The sequence below is a fragment of the Mesoplodon bidens genome (genome assembly GCF_964165515.1).
Source record: "Mesoplodon bidens genome assembly, chromosome: 4".
NCBI lineage: Eukaryota > Metazoa > Chordata > Mammalia > Artiodactyla > Ziphiidae > Mesoplodon > Mesoplodon bidens.
The window spans coordinates 55,845,662-55,871,061 of NC_138160.1; the positions used below are offsets into that span (position 1 = coordinate 55,845,662).

The 25,400-nt window shown below is 44.1% G+C and overlaps 1 protein-coding gene across 2 annotated transcripts in view; it reads left to right on the forward strand.

Moving 5' to 3' along the window:
* Nucleotides 1-3,955: 3,955 nt before the first annotated feature.
* Nucleotides 3,956-25,400, forward strand: part of PIK3R1 (phosphoinositide-3-kinase regulatory subunit 1) — an 89,757-nt gene continuing 68,312 nt past the window's right edge. Inside the window, exons 1-2 of one of the 2 annotated variants that reach the window (XM_081230404.1) lie at nt 3,956-4,150; nt 15,345-16,064. In XM_081230404.1, the coding sequence (XP_081086530.1) occupies nt 15,731-16,064 (334 nt within the window). In that variant the 5' untranslated portion in view covers nt 3,956-4,150; nt 15,345-15,730. Of the gene's footprint in view, nt 4,151-4,972; nt 5,097-15,344; nt 16,065-25,400 lie in introns of those variants that run through there. The other variant, XM_081230405.1, reaches the window with a different exon arrangement.

Genomic DNA, 25,400 nt, shown 5'->3' on the forward strand with positions numbered 1-25,400 from the left:
GGTTCATTTACTTCCATTGCTTGCGGGTTGACTTATTTAGTTTTATTCCCAAAGTATGAGGACTGAAGAGCTGAAAGAGACAAGAATGCCCAGACCACAGATTATGACCAGAGAACTCTGAGTACAGGTGATTATGATCTGATGTGTTCTCTAAGGGGTACAGTCAGGAAGTTGCCTCTCCTTCTAATACCTCAACGTGGTTAACAGCATGTACAAGCTCAGAAATAACAGAATGAGAATTCTAAAACTGTTGGCTTTCTGAATTCTCCCTCTGCTAGGAAGCACTATTCCAGCCAATAATTTTTTTCATGCTTCTCTTAATATGTGTTTAACCTGGTTAGCTCACAAAGAGGGGAAAATTTTAAGCTAAGTAATACAAAGATTGATTTTTCTCCCACTTCAGTTATCAGGGCAGGAGATAGGGAAAATAAAAATATTGGACAAAATTCCAGAGTATTTTGCCCCAGGTTGCTAGCACTGGTATCTCACCCGTTACCAATTCTCAGCCATTGAAGGCCTGCAATGTTTGGTGTTGTAGAGAACAGAAGACTCAAAATACATGATCCTTGAGATCAACAGTTTGACCTTCCAACAAGCCCGTTCTCTTCTTGGGTGTGCTTCCTGTTTTTTTGGCCCACTTAATTTTATGATGTACAGCATCCTAAAACTATAAACTACTGGTGGTCGTAACGCTTATGTGGCCTAACCCAGGTTTCAAAAAATGTTGAATGAATTGCCATCATTTAATAATTGGGAAATTGCCCATTAAAAATCTGGATTTCCAGCTTCTCTCTGAGAATTGGAAGGCCTGGCAAATCTGGGCTCACATTCCTGCGTGGCCATAGTCAGCTAAACTCTAGTACCAGCTGCTCCCTTTAAGACCAGCCATTTGGGCTCCAGCCTCTCCCCAGCTGGCTTTCCTGATGGCACCTTTCGTACCTGGGTTCTTCAAGATGGTGGTTCTTGAACCTGGCTTCAAACTGTCAGGAATCACGTGAGGAACTTTAAAAGCTACTGATGCCTGTGTTGCAGCCCCCAAAGATTTTGATATAATCCATCTGTTGTGTAATCCAGGCGCTGGGATTTTTATAAGCTCCCCAGGCAATTCCAAAACTGAGGACCCCTGTCTAAGAGCATCTCAAAGTTTAACTTGCATGTGAATCACCTGGGGACCTTATTAAACTGCAGATTGCGATTCAGCATGCATGTCTGGGATTCTGCGTATCTAGCAAGCTCCTAGATGGTGTCAGAGCTGCTGGTCTATGAGAAGTAAGGCTCGAAAGCATTTGTTTTTGTTTTATTTTGATTTTGAACCCTAAACTACAGACTTAGGTTTCAAGTCTAATGGAAGCTTACTCTAGCACTCACATTATTGAAGTAGCTGGGGTGATGGTGGCAAATGAGAATGTACTACTGGACCTCTTTGGGGGGGTACATCTCAGCTTGCTGTAGCCACTGAAAACCTTTTGGTGTTGGGGGTCCTTGACTCCCATAGGTCTGCCTTCCAAACCACCTTTGCTGTCACCAACTATACATGACAACCCTCTCTCCCTTTGGCAAACTGTACCTCCTTTGACATTTTGAGCTCTTTGATGGTGGCACCGCTGTCATCCACCAGTTCCGCTGTTACTGATTGCACGGTAGTGTTTGAGCCTTTATTTGAGCATTTTATTGCTCAGTGGTTTCACTTTTTGTTCCCAGATGCCTTAGGCCTGGAGCAATGGTTCTGAAACCCTAGCATGCCACTTGGAAGGTGTATTAAAACAGATCCATAGGCTCCATCCCCAGTATGTCTGATTCACTGAGGAGAGAATTTGCATTTCCAACAAATTCCCAAGAGGTAATGCCATGGCTGGTCCAAAGACCTAGAGGTGCCCTTGGTCTCACCACATGGCTTGTCATAACAGTTACATTTTTGGAGTCCAGATAAGATTTGATTAAAGGAAACGGTTATTTTTAAAATTTTTGAATACTGCTGTTTTGGTGACTTTTGCTTTAATTATTTCATAGAAATTAATAGAAAATAAAAATAAATAAAAATTTGAATATTAGTGATATGGCGGGGAGGTATCAATTTAATAAGATGAAACAAAGACTAAACTTATTCAATTATGGAAAGAGAACCATATTGTCCCATCATGGAACACTCTTTGGACTTACACTATGTGTTCAAATATGACAGAAAAACATTAAAGAAAAAACAACATATACTGGAAATAAGTTGTTGAAGTCTATCTAGAAAAGGAAGCTTGATTAAGGATTTCATACTATTTTTAGGTTTTGGGGGAATAGAACCCCATTATAGCAGTATGTAAATGTCTTTCCAGGGATTCATCATGTATAAAAGGAGACAGCTGGTGAGGTTTCTTCAGACGCAAGCCTAAAGGCAATACAGCAAACGTCACAGCAGTTACATCTCAGCTTATTGGGCTGGATCAAAGTAACTCTATCACAGGGTAAGATACCTCATTTCATTTATAAAGCTCAGGCAAACAATGTATGAGGCCCTTCATTTCACAGGATGGGTGGGAATCATGTAGCTTAGTAAACTTCATATTTACTTTTAGATGAAGTGGATTCTTAAACAAGACAAGTATCTGTCTGCTTTTGTATCTCCACTTCAAGAAATATGCTGTAATAACAAAAATGCCAGGGCCTGAAGACTCTAACGTAGAACTAACTTGTCCGTTAGAATGTGAGTCACCTTTAAGAATGATTATAATTCCTTAGGACAGTCAATAAATTTCAGGATATTCTTTACTTCCAACACCCAGAGGAATAAACCACCAAATTCAAAGTTTGACAAAAGTCTAAGTGCTTGGTTAAAAAAAAAAGTAATATTCTTGCAAGGAAATTGGGAAAAGGGCTCTAGGGCAAGTAGGCTGGGCGGGTGCAGGTCTCAAAACCGCAGAAAGAGGAATCTGGGAAGAGCTTTTTTAAAAGCGGACTCAACATGTTTTCACGGGCGAAAGAGGAACAGAGGGTGCTGGCATCCCATCCTACTGTCAGAGGAAGGTTCGAGTCAACGTCAGATTTTTCTTGAGCAAGTAAAATAATGACGACTGGCTGAAGAGTGTGCATTTGAAAATTAACAAATTTAAGGAACCGTACAAGTCACATGAGCTTCCTCCACCGACCCCATGAGCAACCAAGGGGCCACGGTCTGCCTGAGCGACCTACATTTGCTCTGTCATCTCAGGACTGCGAGGGATCAGCCAGCGTGCGCCCTCCTCATAAAACTCTGCCCTGCTGGCGGGCCGGGCCGGCTCCCGGCGGCGGCAGTGCCAGCCAGGCTCCTGGAGTTCTAGGCAGGCTGCGGGCGCTTGTCCCTCCGCTTCACCCTTTCACCCCTCCTTCACCCCCAGGCGCTACGCGGGGTGGCGAGGATTTTCCGCCCACTCCCGAGGCCGCGCTGGCGAGGCCATGAATTGCAGGGCCTCCTGGCTTTGGCGAGCCTGGAATCCGAGTCCTCCCCATCCCAGCCACTCCGCTGGGGCGCTGGAGGCTCCAAAGAGGCTGGGGTTTGTTTCAAGACACTGCGATTAGAGACGCAGCTTCTAAGTCTGAATTTGTCCTCGATCTTCCCCAGACCCGCCGCCTCTGGTCTCGAAGACGCCCGGCAGCCGGCTCGGCCGCAGGCGGGCAGCAGCCTGGCCAGCCCGGAGGGCGCAAAGCCAGAGCGCTCGGCCCGGCAGCCCAGGGCATCCCCGCAGCTGGGGGCGGAAGGCGAGCCCGGCAGCAGGAAAAGGTTCGCAGGGCCGGAGCTCCACCCGCCTGGCCGCCGGGCTCGGGGGCCCGCAAAGTGAAAGGCGGCGGCGGAGGGCGCGGGGCCAGCGGAGAGGGGCGGAGACGCGGGCGCCGGTTGGCGCGGGCTCGGGGGCGGGGCGCGTGGGGCGGGGCCGGAGGCGGGGCCGGCCGCCGGGCGCTGGAGCTGCCGGCGCACGGAAAGGAGTCGTGAGCAGCTGGAGCGGAGTTGGAGGAAGCGGCGGCCGCGGCCGGGGCGGCGGGGAGCGGGTCGGGAGACGGCGAGCTTGGGTCGGGAACGGCCGGCGGGTCGGAGCCTGGTCAGGGGCGCATCGGAGCCGTGCGCGCAAGAGGCTGCCGCTGCAGCCTGGGCCCCGCAGAGGAAGGAAGCCGGCCGGCGGGGGAGGTAGGCGGCAGCAGCGGGTCCGGGTGTGTGCTCGGGAGGGGGAGGCGGTGCGTGCGCGCGCGGCTACCGCCGCTCTCTTCCTGTCACCAGCAGCCGCTTCTCCTGCAGAGCCGAGCCGGGGGAAGCGAGCCGGCCGCCGTCCTCCCTGCCGCCGGCATCTCCCGCCCGCCGTGCAGCCGCGGGCCCTCCTCGCGGCCAGCGTCCTGCGTGCTCCCGGCCACCTCGCGGCTCCCGTTTCCCTAGTCCTCTTCCGAGCGGGTTGTGCGCGCCGCCGGGCGCATTCGTCCCTGGAGTTGCAGGCGAACTCGGGCTTCCGCCACCCCTCCGTCACCTCACGCTTCTGTGGGTCCCCACTGTCGCCTTGCTGCAGTTTTCCGGCGCCTTTCAGCAGAGGAGAGCGCCCTGACCGCTGCCTTTGCGTTAGCGGGAAGGAGCTATGCCTTCCCCCGCGCCCTCCGGCTGCACCCGGGTCGCTGCCCGGGCCCTTCCCCGGGGCGAGCGGGGCGGCGGGGGTCCCCGGAGCTAGCCCCCAGCCCCCGCCCTCCGAAGTTCGCCTCCCTCCTCTTCCGGGGTGGGGGAAGTGCGCCTCGGTGCGGCCGGTCGCTGGGACCCTAACTCGGCGTGTGGTGCCGACCGGGCCTGGGCAGGTTGTTGGAGGCAGACTTAATGGGGTCTTTGGAACAGCCCGGAAATCCAGGTTTTTTGTAACGCGGGGCGAGGCTGGAGGGACCGGCCCAGCAATATGGAGCCGGCTAGAGAGAGCGAGAGAGCGTGCAAACCCGAGCTGAAAGATCGTGGGGGAATTGTCTGGAATCCACAGCTCTCACACTCACTTCCCAAGGGCAGAAACTGCCCTGCAGATCACAAAACAAAGAGAACAGGAAAGCTCAGGCCAACCGCTCCAGTGCAGAAATGTACTTTGGTAACCAGAATTCGATCATGAAATGTAAGGGTGTGAGCGGAATGGCTGTTACATGTTGAATGCAGAATGTGTGTGGACTGGATTTGGGGAAATTCTTCTGCTTCTCTGGGCGCAATTAAGATCAGAAAGGTCTCACTTACACCGTTAATCCCTGGTGGAGCTGCAGCACTGTTGGTATCTAAGTATGAGTTTACTCTGTTTGGGGGTTTTGTGACTTTAGAAGTGATAGGGATTTGGGGGGCTTTTTTTTTTTCAGTTCTTTTCCTCTTTGTCAATGCAAAGTAAGAATGGATAAAGCAGTTCCGGGTTTTGAATGCAGCATAAGATTGTCATTTCAGTGTGATGGGGCTGGAGTTTTAGTTGTTAGGCGGGACATTCACAAAGTAAGTGACCCAGGGGTTATGTGGAATGGTTTTTGTTTGTTTGTTTTTTAATATTTCATTAGCTTGTCTTGCGTTTGGCAGCTTTAAAGATGGTTAGGTATTAGCTAGAAAAGGTCAGAGTAGGAAGACAAGTTTATTTCTGAGACAGGCTATCAGTAATGGGGCAAATCATCAGGAATTTGGTGACTTCTGCACAGAAGGCCACAAACATCTTTTATCGTTGGAAGAGAAAAAAAAAGCACCCTCGTAGCCATAATTTTTTGATAGATTACACTGTCTTGAAATAAACAGCTTTTAAAAAGCATAGATGATAGTTTTCTTAGAAACAAAAGTTCTTAAACTTTGGGAAGCAAGTGTTTTGGTCATTACAAAGAAAATACACTGAGTGATTTTTGGGGGGGATCCTTCTTCAGTTTGGGAAGGTGTGTTTGGTTCAAAATCAGGCTTAAACTGGAAAGGCTGGTGGAGGAGGCTCCCTGCCTTGCAGAAGTGTTGGGTTATGTCACTGCTGGCCTCTTCAGCTTTTATGTGACAATTGCAACTAGAGAGTTGTACTTTTTCCATAGAGGTGTATAGATTTTTGTGTTTGGAAGAAAGTTTTTATATATCTGATACTAGCTTTCAAAGTGTGATGTGCATTTGCTTTTTAACTTTCATCTTGATTTGGGACCTGTTCTTGTCAGTTGCATAGCAGATAACTTGCATTGTACACACTAGTATCTGCTGTTTTATCTGTTTTTGTAAAATGACGGTATCACTGTGTCTTTTCACCTCTGTGATGCTGATAGCCAACGTGAAAAATCATTTCACTTACCATTGATTAATTATATTGTTTTTCCATAGCTGTTTCTTTAAATTTCACTTTATTAAGAACAGTAAATCCCCACAACATTAAGTTGGTTTTGGGAAACAGAAGTGGTACAGTAAGTCATAGGTGATACGTATTTTGGTTATTGACAGTGATGATGGTAGTACGCATTTATTTGCTGGAAATGTTAAGTGCGCCTAAGCTGGCTTTGAAGGGTTTTGGTATCTTCAGTGCAAGCCTGCTCCACTTACTCAAATTTTGTGTTATTAAGAGTGTTGCCCATATATTTAATTAAAATTTTCCATGAATGCCCCGTAATTCTTAGGCTAATATGTTTGTCAGAATTTCCTTTTTCTCTTAGGTAGTTCAAGGGAGTATTCTAAAAAGGCATCCACTCTGAAAGATTGTCCACACACTCATTAAAACAGAAACAATTCTAGTTCAGCTCTCATTGTGTTTGCATTTTGTCATATGCAAAATGAGTTTTAGTGAATAAAGAGATGGTCAGTGAGCACATTGAAAATAAAATGATTTCATGGTCAGGTAGAATATAGAAAGCTGAGATCATGTTTGCATTTGGTGTTTTGCTTTTAATTCTTCCACAACTGGGGCATACACAATGCAGAAGAGAAAGGGAAGTGCCTTTTTCAGTATATTATACATTTAGACGGGCTCCCCACAGCTCTTCTGTCTTTTGGAGGACACAGGGATTTGCCAGTGAAGGCAAGAGAATGGAGCATCTTACTGAAGCCCTCAGAAAACAAGAAGTTGCTTATCAATGGAAGGAAGGGATTATCACTTCGTTTTTACCTTAGAAGGCATAATATCAATTATATAACAGCTTTTAATAAAAAACTTACGTTGTAATTAATTTTAAAAATATTCATCCTATTTATTGCTTTTTTCCCCGTCTCCTCCACCTACACCCTAATGTGATTACCTGCCATGGTTCTGCTAACTCTCTTATTGGAATTACTTGCGTAAGAGAGTGGCAATTAAAGGCCATTTCATGTACGTTATGCCAAAGCAGCTGAAAATAGACTATGTAATTACTCCTAAACTTGTCTGTTGGGGTGATGTTAGAGGTTTTGTCTGTTTATTTATTTGAAAGGATAGAATGAGTGTAGTGTACCTTTTGCTTTAAAAAAAAATCTACTATAAAAACATCTTTGGAGATTGTATCCTCCCAACATTGTTTTCCTTAAAGTAAATCCAATACGTACCCCCAGGCACCTGTAATCAAAATAGTTTTCATGTTAACGATCACCCAGAGAGTACTGTGAGTACTGCGATCACAGGAGTCTAGCAAAAATGGGGGGACTCCAGCAGTGGGTGGAAACAGTGAAGAAAGCAAGGTGCCTGGGCCGGGCTGGAGTGCTTTGCTCCTCTCCTTTTTGGCTGGACCCCCAGTGGCCCAGCCCCGGCGCTCAGCCCCAGGATCTAGGGCTGTAACAGGAGGACGCTGCTGCCTTCCGTCCCTGGAGGACTGCATGAGCGCTGTCACCTTTTCTCTTTGAGGGCAGCTAAGGAGCGGCCACCAAACCCTGCTGGAGAGCAGTGTTGTCCCCTGACTCCACCCCCTGTCTCATACCACCCTCTCACACAGCCCTGGCCCCTCCCAGGTCTCCTTTGCCCTGACCTCTATAGAGCCACCCTCTGCCTCAGGACTAGATGGGCAAAGTCCACAAGCAGCCCTTATCTGTCTATCTATTTACTCTGAAAAGGAGTTAAAGAAACAGCGGAGAGGTTTATTTTGGCTAGCTTGAGGATTCTTTCAGTAGAGTTTGCAGCATTTAGAGGCAGGGCAAAAGAAAATTCTTGGCAAATGTTCTGGTTTTAAAATGAATTGTATAAGTGGTAGTAAGTGGCAATCAATATTAATAGTAATGATGGTAGTAACAATAATGCAACTATAGCTGTGGTTTACTAGCCATGGGACTTAAAGCAAATTATTTAACTTCTCTGTGCTTATTTTCCCATCTGTAAAATGGAGATGATAAGCATACCCAGGATGGTCGTAAGGATTCAATGAGTTGACATATGCAAAACCGGAAGAAGTGTGCCTGGCCCCTAATAAGCACTATGTTGGTGTTAATTAAGCTCTAATTATCAAGCATGGAGTGCAGTCTTTGTAAAAATAATTTCCTTTAATCTTCATAATAAATAGTGGCACAGAGAGGTTTAAGTAACTTGCCCAAGTTTAAAAATTTAGGCACCAACGGGGACAAGCATCTTTGAGTGCGAAACCCAGTGCTAATACTCACCTTCTTGCTAAGAATTTTACACAGCAGCATTGTATTTTCACAAGAGGGGGACTCGAGATTGTCTGCTGTAGTCCTCCCATTCCATGGCCGCCTCCTCAGGGCTTCTTCCCCGGGATGATGCAGAGAACTAGAATGGTCCATCCCATGGCCCTTTCTGGGTGATGGGATGTGTTTCTCAGGCTCTGGAAGCCACATCCTCCCTGTGGTGACCACTGAGCCTGAGAACTGCCTCCAGCTGGGCCTGTGTCTCTGCCCCTCGGCAGTGCTCCGCTATCCCATCACTTTGCTTTCTGGAGAGCCCTGTGTCCTTGTTGTTTGACCGGGGCTTGTCCTGTCCCCCCACCCCCATACCCCCAACCCCCAGAGGGCTTGCGGGCAGGACTTGTGCCCTAGGTGCCCTGCTTCCCCACAGTGCAGACCCAGCCCTGAGCGTGGCAGCCTGGGACACATTCTGGTTGGTTTGAAAAATGAATGGAGATACTTGAGGACTGTGGCTTGGGGCTTCCTCCGAGCCCATCATTTTATTTTGTTTTAACTGAGGTAAAATTTACATCCCATAAAATTTTACCCTGAGCCCATCATTTTAGCTTGAAATTCATTATGTTAGTAGGAAATTTTAACTGTTTAGTTTGATTTTCCTGATTTCCAGGACATTATTTGAAAGGTAAAAAGAGTTTTAAATAATGAATTGTGGGCTTCCCTGGTGGCGCAGTGGTTGAGAGTCCGCCTGCTGATGCAGGGGACACGGGTTCGTGCCCCGGTCTGGGAAGATCCCACATGCCGCAGAGCGGCTAGGCCCGTGAGCCATGGCCGCTGAGCCTGTGCGTCCGGAGCCTGTGCTCCGCAAGGGGAGAGGCCACAACAGTGAGAGGCCCGCCTACCGCAAAAAAAAAAAAAATAATAATAATAATAATAATGAATTGTGCATTTTGTTTTTTAAAAAGGCTGTGTGAATTTAGTTAGGGAGCTTGCACTCCTCAGAGCTGCCACACTGAAGACGGAGAGGTGAATTAGAGGTCTGGGGGGCCAGGAACCTCTCTGTAGCTTTGCAGCTGGATTGAAAGTCCATTTTGTGCTGGGACCCAGGGCCAAACTGCTGGTTTCATGGCAGGATAGAATCACACACTCAGGTTATATTCTTGATTTATTTAAAGTGATTTGAAAATATCCTTTATTCCTGCCTCCCCACCAAGTTTGCTAAATCCCCGTCCTTTGTGAAAGGGGAATGAGTAAGTCAACAAAGTCAGAGGACTTTTCAAAGAATTTTGTTTGGTTCTTTGCCCAAATGCCTGCGGGTTAGAGGGTTTAAATTGAAAATTTACTTTCAAGCAGTTGTACATTAAAAAGTCAGGGATTGCTCCTTGTCGGGCATCAGAAACAACTTTATTCTGAGGAACAGAATGGGAATTGGTTGGTGTTTTAGCAGAGAGAAAAATCTGCCTTCCGAGTAATGGTATTGCAGGCAGTCTGTAAAAGGCTTGAAAACCAGGAGCAAAATTTTTCCCGTGAAGGACCTTTTGAACTGTTGCATAGGATGTTCTGTATGAGTAAGTTCATTTGTTATTTGTTCCTAGGACTCCTTTATACCTTTTGTTGCAGTAACTTAGGTTATGCACTGTCTTGGAGCATATGTCATAAAACTGCCTTGGTTATTTGAAAACATTAGATTATCCACATATAAAGATCTTAACTGTCGAAATAATTCTGTTGAAGCTGGCTGGAAACGTTTCAATGAACAGGTGTATGTAGCCGAAGAGGTTGGAGGGGTAAGCTTGTGAATCTGGGCACCATGTAGTTTCAGCCCCACACTGATCACAGGAGAGTGATCTACGCACGACCAGTGCCCCAGTCTGCTGAGTCTTCTGCTCTGTGGGTGAGAGAGAAATTTGAGGGTGAGAGAAAAGAGGACTTGCCAGTTCTCTAAATGTGATAGCCCCGGTGACTGTGGACGATGCTTCACATACCCCCCCGCCCCCAAGGAGGAGCTGAGCTGTTAGAAATTGTGCAGTGAGGGGCCTGGGGTAGCAGCAGGGGGCAAAGATGCCAAGAAGCATGTAGGTAACAGAAGCTGAAGCTTGTAGAGCAGAAATGGGCAGGCTTCCAGAAGAGGGCAGCCTTCCAGAAGTGATGTGCCCAGTATTTGATTCACTAGTTCATGGACTTCTTTGGCAAGGATGCATCTTAATGAAGTCTCTTTGGAAGAAAATCTGTGTGGTCCAAGTTGCTGAGTCTCAGACTGAGGGCACTCCTGCTGAGTTATAATGGCTTCTTTTTGTGCAGGTGTTTCTGTGAAAGAGCCACAAACACTATCAGTAAGGCCCCTGTTACAGAGAGCAACAAGCAGACCTTCAAGATAAATCTAAGAGGTCAGAGTGTGCAAGCAAGAAATCTGCACCATTGACTCCATGGATATATCTGGGCCGTCCTGGGGCATCCGAGCAAGCTGAGTTTGGGCAGTGGGTTTTTCGTGGTTTTTTTTGCGGTACGCGGGCCTCTCACTGTTGCGGCCTCTCCCGTTGCGGAGCACAGGCTCCGGATGCGCAGGCCCAGCGGCCATGGCTCACGGGCCCAGCCGCTCCGCGGCATGTGGGATCTTCCTGGACCGGGACACGAACCTGTGTCCCCTGCATCGGCAGGCGGGCTCTCAACCACTGCGCCACCAGGGAAGCCCTGGGCAGTAGGTTTTAAGGTGTTAAAAGTGGTGGCTCTGGAGCCAGACTGCCTGGATCTGAACTCTAGTTACACCTCGCCCTTGGTGAGTGTTATCATGGCCAAGATATCGCAGCCAAGACACTAAACTCTCCGCACCTCGGTTTCCTCCTATGTAAAGTGAGAATGTTGATAGTACCCATCTCATGGTTACCTTGAGTATTGAACATGTTAATACACCTATAGCTCCCACTGAATATTCGATGGTGATGATTGAATGGGTTAATACACCTATAGCTTCCAGTATTTAGTGACGACGACAGTGGCAGCCATTAAAATGGGCATGGCCGTCAGGAGAAAGTGTACAGTGTGCAGCAGGGGAGGGCCGCCCTACTCTAGCCAAGGCCTCTCTGCATCTCCCCATGGGATGCGCTCCACTCACCACCCCATGGCTAGTCAGCGCTTCCTCTTTTTTTTTTTTTTTTTTTTTTGCGGTACGCGGACCTCTCACTGCTGTGGCCTCTCCCGTTGCGGAGCACAGGCTCCGGACACACAGGCTCAGCGGCCATGGCTCGCGGGACTAGCCGCTCCGCGGCATGTGGGATCTTCCCGGACCGGGGCCCGAACCCGTGTCCCCTGCATCGGCAGGCGGACTCTCAACCACTGTGCCACCAGGGAAGCCCAGCGCTCCCTCTTAATTGGCACTGAATCATGGCTGACCTTGGACTGTTTGGATTGGTCTTCCTGGCCTTGACGGTGGAGTCCCGGAAGATGAGTGGTGTGTGCTGCCTATGGTCCAGGAGTCATAGAAGATTTGGACTTCTCTTGGTCAGTTGAGGGCCCAGAGTTCTGCATAGGATTCTTCTGCACAGAAAGTAAGGTGGATCTTACAAACGGTGAGGGAGGGGGAATTTGTAGAGACAGGTAGATCTCTGGCATCTATGGTGGGAATTGTTACTCTAAAGTCTGGTCTTGCTAAAGTCTTTGGGTTCCTCAGGGTTCTTTATCTCCTTGCAGGGATTTAGCCTCAGGCCAATGTAAACACAGTTTTCAGGTTTGTTAAACCTTGAGCAGACCTGGATCTTTTCTTACTGCAGTGTCCCCTGGTGAGGGACATGCATAGCTACGTAGGTGTGCCATGAGCAGGGCTTGGCGGTTGCTGAGAGCCGTGTAGCGGGGAGAGGAGGAATTGAGGGGGACAGAGTAGGAGGGAGAGAGGGGAGTTATTATACTCCCCATTCTGTTAAGAATCGCACCAAACTGGCCTCCTGGGCTGTTGAAATAGAGGAAGCCATAGGCAGCAGCTGGCGGAAAGATCTACCCAGCCTACTAGTTGAGGATTTTTTTTTTTCAAAAAAACATACATTGCCAGGAAAAGCTAACACAAATTTCAAGGCAGATTTGGAGGAATTAAATTATTCTCAGGCATATTGCCTGGTTTCCAGGCATTTAGGGATATGTAAATTTTCATGTTCTGTGTCTCATTTGTAACGAGTACATTAGTACTAAAAATGGGATTTGCTAGTTTTATATTTTCTTGTGAATTTATGCAGTGAATATTTAATTTGATTCTGGATCTAGCAAAAGGAGAGGCTGTCTTCAAACATAACATAGTTTATTTTTCTCATATGCTCTGCTGGCTGCTTTAATTTTTTTTCTCTGCCAACTGAAATACAAAGTAGAATACTACTGCAAATTAATATTCTTGCTACACAAAGATCTCCAGTGTTTGTTTTTCCTTCTTTTAATATGTAACTCTCCTAAGAGCGTTATTGTATTACAGCTAAGAGGCTTTAGCCATGTAAAGTTGAATACTTTACACTTCTGAATGCCAGCATAACAATTAATCTGTGATTAGATTTGCTTCTTAAGATGCCTACACCGCAGACTGCCTATAATAATAAACTTCTAAAGGGCTCCATTCTTGAAAACTTATAAAAGCTCTCTTTGACATAGCACACCGAAATTGTGAGGCTATTGTTTTTATTGCTTTATTGTTCAGCCAGCTTAACTGAAACCTTTAGTTTGCTTTTCCTCTTTTCTAACAAAGATAACGTGGAGAAATGAACGGAGCACATAGTGTGTCCGTGTGCACGTTGTTCTCTACTGTTCTAGCAGCTATCCAAGCTGCCTTACTGCCTCTAACTTAAAGAGCCTCTGACTCTCTAAGCCCTCTGCCTCTACTAGTTAAAAAAAAAAAGAAAAAACTTGCATTTCCGTTTCCCCCTCCACTGAGCTATCTTCATAGTGTGATCTGCAGCAGCCATCTCTGCTTTCTCTTTATTCCTTAACTCCTTAAACTCTGGTTACTCTCCTCAATACTACTAGACTAGAGTGGGCTTTCTCAAGTCCGTGATGACTCCACTATGGACAGAAGCCCCAGATGACCCAGCCCTGCCTGTTTCCCACTTCCAGAGGCCTCTGCAGGATTTCGTCTTAGAGATCACCTTTTCCTACCTGAACCCTCTTATCCCTTGTTTCCAGGATATTGCATTGTCTTCAGACCTTGACTTTCCCTCCTCATTGGCATTCATTGAACCTTGATGTTTGGTCCTTGGATTTTTTTTTTTTTTTTACTTTTAATATTTTTCCTCTGAGTTCCTTCATTCCATTGAGCTTGGCCTTGCCTTATTTGCGGCTGATTACCAAACCTCAGGTGTGTTTCCTCTCCTGAATCACAGACCAGGTTTTCAACGATCCACGCTTGCATTTGGATGCCCAGCATCACCGTTAGCCCATCAGGCCTCCTGGCTTCCCTTTGCCTGATATTGGTAGCTACATTCTTCTTGTGAACTCAGGATCAGGCACCTTTAGTTTCTCTCTTTCTTTCTTTTTCTTCTTCTTTTTTAAAAAATATATATCATTTTTATTGCTTTTTAAGAAAGGAATCAATGTAAAATTAAAACAGTAATCAACTTTGGGATAAAGGAGAAAGTGCAAGAGAGAGAAGTTTTTCCTCTTTATTTTGTACTTGTATTTTCTGTACAATTTGTACCTTCTATTTTACTTTTTTGCTAGGAACATACCAACAAAATGACCTATGCTCTGCTATTATGTACTAAGTTTTGTGTCTTTATTTCTTTGGCTTAAAAATACTAATGTGTTGCTAAACAGACACACAAGTCAATGTATCTCTCTGATTATCTCATATCATGCAGAAATGAATTCTAAAATAGCTGGTGGAGTGGCTGATCTTTAAGGTCCAGCCGTCAGCTAGCACCTTGAACCTTGGCTCAGCCCTCCAGCCTGGGAAGAGCCCCTTCCTCTTGGCTTCTCTGCCATCCTCTGTTTCTCATATGCTGCAGTCTGTCCATCTCCCCAACCAGGATCCAGTACCCAGTACCATGTGCTTCTCTCTTTCTTGATCCATTTTTCAGCATTGCCACGTTCCACACATGCTTCTTTCTCCCTTACTTCAGTCCTCCCCTTTCCGTACCTTCTGCTGCCACTTTGGTTCATGCCTTCATGGCCACTTGCCCAGATGGCTGCAAAACACTTTTCACGGCTTTCCTCTTCTGTCCCTGTGCCAGTCCCTTCCACGCACCAGGATTAGATTGAGGTTCTTCAAGTGCCGCTCTGGTGTTGTTGTTCCCCTCCCTCCAAGCCTTTTTCCAGCTCCCCGTTGTAGATTGCACCACTCATAAACTCGACACGGGCATGTGTGATGTCTGTTATTCAACCCCTGCTTATCTTTCTAACCCGGATGTGATGTTCCCTCTTTGGCTTCACACATACTGGTCTGCCTGTTCTAGCTCTTCCCAGAATACGACATGTGCTTCGTCACATCTGTACCTAAGATCATGCCACGCGTTCTCTTCTGTCCTCAGATGCCTGCAGTGAGATGTGGTCTCTCCCTTGTTTGAACTCCCTAGCGTTCAGTCTCTGCTCTCTTATGACATTTACCTAGCATTAGAGTTCCTTGTGTCCTGTCTTATCTCTGAGATGTTGCCACATGCCAGCATCCCTCCCACCCTGCCGAGTGTTCTTAGAAGGCGGGGACTGCCTGCCTCACTAATCTTTGTTGTGTATACCATGTCAAGCAAAAGCATACTGGCCTGTGTATGTCTGCCAGGTTGATTAAGTACTTGTTGAATGGAAGTCGAAATTCAGATTCACGCAGATGGCCAAGTGTGCCGTTGATTCATAAGTCTTGTTTTCCCTTTGCTAGGTGCAGCTCGCATGTGGTGTGTGCCATAGTCAAATCAGATGACAGATGGACAGTGTGACGAGAGTGTCAGAAAGGATCGGGCCTCGAAGGGAGAGTCAGCCCCGAGTCAATGTGTTGACGAGTTGCTGAAAAGGAAGCCGGTGGGAAGACTGCGGCCACAGAGGAAGTGAGCCCTGACTTCAGTCACACCCTTGATGGAGGACAGATGGACGGCCGGATGGCCAATCACCTCTCCTCTTAAACCTTTGGAGAGTTATCCTTTATCCCCTGCTGGACGTGTATTAGGAATCTTAACACACTCTCTGAATTCACTTTCCATAGAAACGTCAGGTTAGACTGCAGTGTGCAGCCAGCCTCAGCTGTCGCATGGTCGCAGGTCTGCAGCCATGAGTGCCGAGGGGTACCAGTACAGGGCGCTGTACGACTATAAAAAGGAGCGGGAAGAAGACATTGACTTGCACTTGGGGGACGTACTGACTGTGAATAAAGGGTCCTTAGTAGCTCTTGGATTCAGTGATGGACAAGAAGCCAGGCCTGAAGAAATCGGCTGGTTAAATGGCTATAACGAGACCACGGGGGAGAGGGGAGACTTTCCGGGAACTTACGTAGAATACATTGGAAGGAAAAAGATCTCACCGCCCACACCAAAGCCCCGGCCACCTCGACCCCTTCCTGTTGCACCAGGTTCTTCAAAAACTGAAGCAGACAGTGAGCAACAAGGTCAGTATTGATGAGTGATTGCTTCATGATTCCTTTTTTTTTTTTTTTTTTTTAAAGAAAAGTCTCACATTCGTTGAGCTGGGCTGAAACGCTCTGGGCAGAAGTTGTTTTGGCAACTTTACCTGAATTTATGTATGGTGCATAAAAGTTTGGTCAATCATTACATGGCTAGAAATTTGTGTTTGTGGGTTGGAGAGTTGTTATAAAACTAGGGTGATGATATCTGAGAACCTTTTCAGTTAGTGTCTCAAAACACTATTAGAGTTGCTATGGAATTAAACACCTTTTGCTTTCTTATTCTTGTAACTGGTATTATATACCTAAATAATCATTTTGGGAAAGTAGAGGGTAAGTCTAATGTAAGTATATTTAACATTAATTTGATCTGCATGGAAAATGGAGAGAGTAATAAAATGACCACAGAACTCAACGGAGAAGAAACCATTGTTTTTGTAACCTGGTGTCTACCTCTTGGTTTCCTCTCCAGGAATACTGGCTGAAGCTGAAATTCTATCCTGTAGTTAGTGTAGATGCACAGGGAGTCCTCTTCCTGCCTGGGTAGTGTCATCTGTAACATTAATGCCAATAGTGTGCTTGGCCTTCATGAGGAAAAAAAAAAAAATCACTGAATATTTTTCTCAAATGGAAAACACCTTGATCCAAAACCCACTCATTGTTCGTTGGAGATGGTCCCCACTTCAGCTCTGAGCACAGCTGTTCCTTAAGGTATTTCTTCTGTTCAGTTTCACACAGAGACAAGCCTTTTACTCCGCTTTGCTGTTAACAGCCTTGTCAAATCATTCATTTCTTCACTGGTAGATCTCAAGCATTGTTCCCCCTGTATAATCTTTTTCCCAGAGAATGAGAAAGCCATGGAAAGATGTGTTTCAAATGGGTGGACTCAACTGCGGTGGTTATGTGTCAAGTAAAACTGACTGTGGGTATCACAGTGTATTTCTGGAAGAGATCCTGTTCCTATTGTGTCTTCTTTAATGTTGACTTACTTTAGTACAAATGAACGAGGTACCGGGAATGAAGAAGCAGAATGCAAGGGTAAATGGAATTGGGAATATTTTATAAATGTCGAAGAACTCACTAAGGATACTTGAAGGGAAGAGCTTTTCTCTTCCCATCCCAACCCAAAAGGGATACTTGTTTTATAAACATTATACTGTACTTTAGAAATAATGTTCAAATGATATGTTTTACTCGACAGTTCAAAAGCAAAAGTTAGGTTTTTTCCTAGATGAATCAAAAAAACTTGACTCTGAAAGTTTTTTGTATATATGTAATATATATACAGTTTTGTCATTTTATATATATATGTGTATATATATATAATTATATATAATTTTGTCAACCATTGTGTTTCTTGCATACTTTCACTTAGCTGAGGGGAGGTATATACATAATTGTTTTTTTCCTACCAAACTACATATTTTTAATTTGACTTTTGATTTTTTAAGTTAGATACACTTCCTGATATGTAGTCTAATTCAAAAGGAAAAATGATATCATTTCTCCTGGCATACAAAAGATTACAGACTTATAAAAATATCTGCGTCAGGTTAGAAAAGATTATTTAAAAGGGGTACCTTGTCAAGATTAGGGACAAAAAGATTTTGTAAAAATAGCTTCTGAACAAAAATTGCATTTGATATTTTCATTTGGATATAGTATACGGAAAAGCAAGTCTTTTCTTAAAAATGATTCTCTCTTTGTAGGATCTAAACTATTTTATAACGCTTTCTTTCTCACGTAATGTGGTAACAACTGAGATTTTTTTTTTAAACGTTGGCTTGTACACTGTTGTAGATGGGTGAATTGTATGATATGTGAATTATATCTCAGTAAAGTAGGTGTTTTTAATTTTATTTATTTATTTATTTTGGGCTGTGTTGGGTCTTCATTTCTGAGCGAGGGCTTTCTCTAGTTGTGGCAAGTGGGGGCCACTCTTCGTCGCAGTGCGCGGGCCTCTCACTATTGCGGCCTCTCTTGTTGCGGAGCACAGGCTCCAGACGCGCAGGCTCAGTAGTTGTAGCTCATAGGCTTAGTTGCTCCGCGGCATGTGGGATCCTCCCAGACCAGGGCTCGAACCCGTGTCCCCTGCATTAGCAGGCAGATTCTCAACCACTGCGCCACCAGGGAAGCCCCAACAACTGAGATTTTTAACAGCTTTTTCTTTCTTTTTTTTTTTTTTTAACACATAGAAAGAGTAAAATGAAATATTTTAGCAGAGTTGAAGAAAGAGACCCATGGTAATGTGCATTAAAGTATTAGAGCAGGCCTGAATATTAATGAGAAATTAGGAGCAATTGAAAGGTTGAAAAGACAGTATGGGGGGTTGGGTGGGGAGTTGAGGTACTAAATGTTAGATTTTCTAGAAATGTTAATCTTGCATTCTCATTTAAATATGATTCCTATGAAATGAGGATTCCACAGCTCCTGCTAATTGCATGTGAAATTGCTATGGAAAGTAGTTGTAAGGACAGACTTAGTTGTTGGAACCTGTGGGGCTTTAATTTCTTTTGCCTGAGGGTGTGTTTGTTTGAAAAGTGTTTGCAGGGACAAATTATATGAAGGTGAGAAAGGATAGTACTTTTCTCTTCTTAACTGTAATTGAATTCTTTCGCCTTTTTTTCCTTTTTACTCCCTCACCTTACTTAGCCTGTTTTTCATGTTTGACTGTATTTTATCAAGAAGGTTACCCCGGTGACATGCAGGTCTCTTTTGTGGAGGGAGTGTTATGGGGACAGTGGGCATGCCCCCGATATGAGCGTGGGATAAACCTACCTTTGTGCCCCTCTCACCACCTTCCCTCTTTGTATTTAAAAGAACGTTGTCTTTAAACTCTGCCCACAAGTAGCATCTGGGTGAGGAGTTCCCCCTGATGACAGAACCCACTTTTTGCTTTTCTTGCATGTTCCTGGAAAGAAAGCTGTGATGTCTCACATTTTGGGGAAAAGAGAGTCAAAAACCCATTTGAAGATCTGATCCCCAGCTCCTCTCAGGAAAATGTACCTTCCACCAATCCAGTTTGCATACAGTTTTCTTAGGAAGCCCTGGCCTAGTTTGGATTGAATTTGTATATTGGATAATCTTGTATTTCTTGGAGTTTAAATCATTCAGTAAATATGAACTGAGCCCCTATCTTGTGCTAGAAAGCAGGGATGAGAGATGAAGCCAGGACCCGAGAGAGACGGCGTGCCCTCTGATACCCTTTCTGGTTCCTCTCCCACCTCGGGCCTCTGCTTAGACAGCTCTTCCTCAGCCATCCTCTTAGCTGACCCACTCTCCACTCTTTGCTTAAAGCTTTCTTCTCAAGGAGGCTGGCTCTGCTCATCTCGTTTCACGTACAACCTGCCCTTCTGCTTTTGCAAAGCATTTATTATCTAACCTACTCTAGAATTTACTTACCACATTGTTCATTTATTATCTGTTCGCTCTGGTAGATTGTAAGCCCTGTGAGGGCAGGGGTCTTGGATGTCTCTCCATTATCCCAAGTACCTAGAAGAGCATCGTAGGTGCTTAGCAAGTGGACAGATGCTTGCTGTGGAAACGCATCATCCAGCTGTTTCACATCCCACGTGACTCTGGAAGTGAGCCACGTGCTTGGTATGTCACGTGCAGGCACACGGCTGTAACAGCCCATTCTGTTTTTAAACGTCACGGTTTATTGTTATTCACATCATTCACATCTGAGGAATCTTGACCTGGCCTTGACCATTGCGTGCTGTGTCTCCAAAGCTGTTATTTTTTACCCCATTTCCTAGGACGGGTAGTTCTGCGGGTGGGAAAGCATGTTGAGCTGAGAGTGTACTCTGTCAGCCACTTAAGCAAAGTTAATAGAACACATGTCAAGATCAGCAAGTGTCCTCGGGCACAGATTTTATGCTGTCCCTCCCCCTCTTTTATCTCCTCTTTGCATGGAAGCTAAAATCACAGATATGAGCATCACATTTCATTTTCCCACAACCCAGTAAAGCCCCATTTTACCTTCTTTGGAGAGAACCTCTTCGCCATCTGGTGCAGGTGAACGGTGTGATGGGGGTGCACAGTGGGTGGTACATGCTCCTTAGGGGAGGCGAACTCTTGAAAGGCCATCTTCCTGCTCTTTCTGCATTCAGCGGTGCTTCCATATTTCCCCTGACACAAGGAAATGAGTTGATGGAAGTGGGGATTTAGGGATAACAGAATCAAACTGTATTCCTTTCATAAGTAAGCTGTCCAGTGGGGCTGTTTCTTGAGACAGTATTTTGGGATCCTTTGATTAAAGTCACACTAATCCAGAATATTTAGACTAGTGAGATTCCATGACCACGTCAGTTTGTATAGGATGTTGAAGTCTGCTAGCTTGAGAGATCACTTAGGAATCTGAGCTCATCCCCACTTCCATCCCCCATCTGCACACCCCTCCCCCAGCTCCCACTCTGGACTCTGACAGTGGGTCCCAGCTGGTCCTACATATAAAACATAAAGCACACATTTGGTGTGGGTTGTTTTAAACTTTGATCAAAATTCCTTCTAAACAGAAGAAGAGAAAAGCCTGCAGCTTGTGTTTGGTTTCATGGTCTCCCCGGCCACGTGATTTTTCCATTTTTCACACTCAGCATTTGAGTGTCCCTCCACGGTTGTCGCCCCCTGTCTAGAAAGCAAGGCTGTAATACATCACATAAATTGACTACACTGTACAGAGGTCACAGAGGATGGTGACCCGATCCCAAATTATACACGTTTGCTGAGCCCCCTGGTCGGAACGTACTGCTGTTACTCACAGAAATAGTACCTGTGAAAGTAGTTTGCTTTGCTTCACGAATTCCTGCCTTTATGAATTCTCTTTTAGTTCAGAAGCTGCCTTGTCATAACTCTCCTCACCTTTTCTCCTGCTTAAGTGAGACTTCGCTGTGAAGCGGGAGGACTGTGGTTAACCGCCCCCAGTGATGGGGTGAGACCTCTGACTTTGGTGCTGACTCCCTGTTTTTCATTGATCACTGTGTTTGGGGGAGCAAGCGGGCCTGGTTGCAGGATATTTGAAGATCAGGGCCTTGGAGTCCTGTCTTTAATTTCTGACCCAGCAGAAAAATTAATCAGAACAGTAGAGATTTTTACCCAGGTGTAAACATATACCTGTTTTTTGTTTGTTTGTTTTGGGGGGTTTGTTTGTTTGTTTGTTTTTCTTTTTGGCCACACAGGGAGGCTTTAGTTCCCTGACACAGGTCTTAGTTCCCTGACCAGGGATTGAACCCGGGCCCTGGCAGTGAAAGAGCTGAGTCCTAACCACTGGACTGCCGGGAAATTCCCAACATGTAAGTGTTTGCCCTTTTGTGTTTTAGTAGGAAGTGACATCTGAAAGATGGCATCAATATAATTGATTAAAGAGCAGGCCTGAAGAAAACAAATGTGGTAATCATTTTTGATAAGATCAGGTGAGCCTAACCAATTCTCTTATGACAGACTGTATCACTCAGGCATTTAGTTACATATTATAACAGAGTTCTCCCTCTCAGGAGCACCAGCGTTTCTATTCTTCTTACTAAATTCTTGATTTTTAAGACGTTTTCCCTGTTAATTTTAAATTTAATTATTTTGTTTCTCCAGAAATGTGAAGGAGAAAGTAACCCTAATAAACAATTTCCATATCCACAGTTATTTGAAAAGGAAATTGAGAAGAAGAGAAAGTGTTCTCCCCTTTGCTGCTTTTTAGCAGGAAGGTTCTGCCCTGAGCTGGCCCAGCCATGTTAGAAACTTACAGGGCTCCCAGAGGTGGGATGGGCAGGAAGGTCCCCTTGTCTCCCAGAGAGGAGAGGACTCCTCCCTCCCTCCTCCAGTCTGTTATTAGACAGGAAGGATTTGATTCTCGCCTTCCTGGAACTGCGGTGACAGCTAAGTTCAGGGTTACAGATAAGACATTATTTGAGGAAAAGCTTTTCTGCCAGGCTACCATGGCATGTGTCATTTAGAATCACAGCTGTAGTATGCAAATTATATATATTTTTTTTTACTTAAGTGAGATATATGTTCAGAGGCTTTATTTAAGGCTGCTGGCTCTAGAGATTTCATTCTGTGTTCTTTTTTCCAAAATGGATAAAGGGTCCAATGTCCATGTCTGTATAACCTAAATAAAGCCCTCACACTTCTGATTCGAGCAGGAGGTGTGTAAGTGGAGTGATCCTACTTTGTTTACTAGCATCCAAGGTAATGTTGATGTTCTAATACAGTTTTCTTTGTCATGAAAGTAGAATTCTGTATGTTAAAAATGTTTCTATTTTTAACTTTTTAGCTTAGTTGTCAATAGATCCTTTGATAACTTTGAAGTCGGTCTTTCCTTGTTTGTAGGTGAATGCATCTTTATCTAAAACAGGCAAAATTCTGATTAACAAACACTTCTCCACTAAGTCAGAGTTTGAGAAAATAAATGTTCAAAATTCTGAAATCCAACAACAAATGGCACCTTATATGCTAAGTAGCTTCCAAAAAGGGGAGAATCTGGTACCTCTGGCAAATAAGAACACCAAGTATTAGATGCCATTTACATATCCATGTTTTTCTTAGTAAAAGAAAGCAGATGTTAGCAGTACAGCTGGCTGTTGCATATTTGTGTCTTTGTTGCTAACAAATTTCCATGAGGAAGGACGTAAAATTGGTTTGAAGGCTAAAATAGGAGAAAATAACTTGGTATTTTAACTAGAAATGAGAAGAATAATTGCATGATGGATTATATCTTAGTTTTTGAGGTCTTGATTGAGTTTATAGCATTCAGTATCAAAACAGTGTTTTCAGTTTCAATAAAATAATCTAAATAGAGGAGGTCAAAGCGAATTAGAAATTGACTGTATTTTAATTACTTGGGTACAGTTTCCCTAAAATATCAAGTTTAACGAAATATTGTCAGAATACTTTCTAAATGCATCATTCCTGCTTACTAATTTATGTAAAAGACCATGATATTTTGCTTCTGCTACAATAATTCCATGCACTGTACATTTAAAAAATGTTCTGATGAAATATAACTTTGCAATTAAAAACAAAACAAACAAGCATCAGATCTTTCTGTTTAATTTTGCATGGAGAGCTTTGTCCTAGTGGCTTTATGCCACCTAAAGTATGGCTGTCATTTTCAGGAATACCTTCTCTGTTCTGTTTCTTGCTTGGAGGTGTTTGTATACATCTATTTATCTCTTCTCAGTTGGTAGCTTGTATTGTGCAATGCCTATAGATTCTCCTGTCCTATCACAATTTGATGCATATTGAAGTTCCCACTGTGAGTTTATTACACTGTATTGTAGAAGACTATTTGTAATTTGATGATCAAATCTGATATCCAAGATGGTAAAGATGTAGGCATAAGTGAAATATAAATCCCTGTGGTATATTATTTGAATCAGAAATTCCACTCTGCTTTGCTTTCTGTAAATTCCATAACCCTTCTAATCCCAGTGTTCTCTACTTTTAAAACAAGAAGTAGATGCTATGTCTTCTGAATTCTGGCTGTATTTTTATTTTAACCTCTTACTGACACTTGATCAGTAAAAGTTTCTCCATTCCTACTCATAAGAATTGTTGGAGAAACAAAACCCAGAAAGGCTAAGTTCTCACTAGTAGTGTTTCCCCAGTAGTGCAACCCAGAAGCTAGAAGGGAAAATAATGAAGGAACTCAGAGAAATAAGCAAAGATGGTTGGGCAGATGTGCTTATATGACCTCACTGTAAGATCTGATTGGAGGTTGGTCCTTGGGATGATACAGGATTGTTGCTAATGAAAGCGCCAAATTGGTACCAAGTTTTTGCAAATCTACATACTGTAGAATTTTAAGATCTGTTTCACCAAGTGTGAGAGTTTATGCTCTAACTCTCTTGGTGGGCACTCAGCAGTTGCTGACATCAAAATTGATTTGCGATTCTTCCCGTTTTACACATTGCAGTTTATCAGCGAATTCAAAGACATTGATGGAATGCCTCCCTTGGACTGTGTCTGTGTGGCATAGCTACATTTGTTGACATAATATGTGCTCAGAGTTCCTAGGGATTTTTCTAGTGGGTTTTTTGTTAAATTTTCCAAGGCAGATAGAAGGTGATGTTTTTAACATTTGCCTGTTCAGGTTATGAAGATTTGTTTATTCAGACCTCTTCAAATTTATGTGATAGCAGTGTTAAAGTGTGTACCCAAGAGATAACACATTAGCATAGGCATTATGTGAGTCTTCATTGTAAAGCCAGAGGGACTGTTGGGTGGTCAGTGTTATATTCCAAACTTTACCCTAAGGAGCAAAACTGCCATAGTGCCTTCAGACTGCACGAGGTACCACCGTCACAGCGAGAGACAGTCAGCGTTGGTTCCAACTTGCTACTGGGTTTTGGAAAATGCAATTTTCAAAATGACTTGAGGTTGTTCATAAGATAATCTATTGTGAATCCGCATTAAACACTGCTGGCTTTATTTTTTATCCTGTTTAAAAATTTTCTAATGTTTAAGAATGTTGCTTCTTTATCAGTAAATAGTTCATTAGAAATATCTTTCTATTCCTGTTCTTAACTATAGAAACGTAGTTGAATATTTATATCATTATTAATTTATGATTTCCGAGTATTTTACAACATTGCTTACTTAGGTCTTACCATGTTTTTTCAGGGAGCAAACAGTAAAATTTCCATTTTCAAAGGAGACAGGTTCAAAGAAGTTTGAGCAAGATGTAACTTTATTGCTAAATAATCGTGATTATCTACAAAGTACCAAGGAATGAGATGTAATGAATTTGGTTAGAACATATCAAAGTATATACTAGAGTCATTGTCCCATGTTTCCCCATGGGTCTATTTATTTAAACATTGAAAATGACTTTTTCCAAATATACCCTAAAAATTTGCTGACTTACTATTTGCCAAGCATTCTGCTCAGCATTTTAAAGACATTTTTCATTGATCCCTACAGCCACCCTGCAAATATGGCATTATAACCATTTTCCAGATTAAGAAACTAAAGCTCAAATGATTGTGTAAATATTTAAAAAGGAGGGGGCTCCCTAGGAGGAGCATTCGGAGGGTTCAGGAACACTCCAGCAGGCAGTCGTGTGGGTCTTGTTCAGCAGTCCTTTGTGAAGTTATCGGTAGCTGAAGGAACCAGCTATTTTCTGCTTTTTGGGTGGTCTGTAATTATGTTTTATCTGTTAAGTTTCATTGGCTGTTACATTCATACCATCACACAAATTATCTTGTTTTACCTACAACTTACAGCATTTTCTTATGTCTGCTAAATATATGAAAGAGTTGAGTTACAAAGAGACTGATAAGGCCATGAACCTGAGACAAAGTTTGGGGTTATATGTGTGTATGTGCAGTT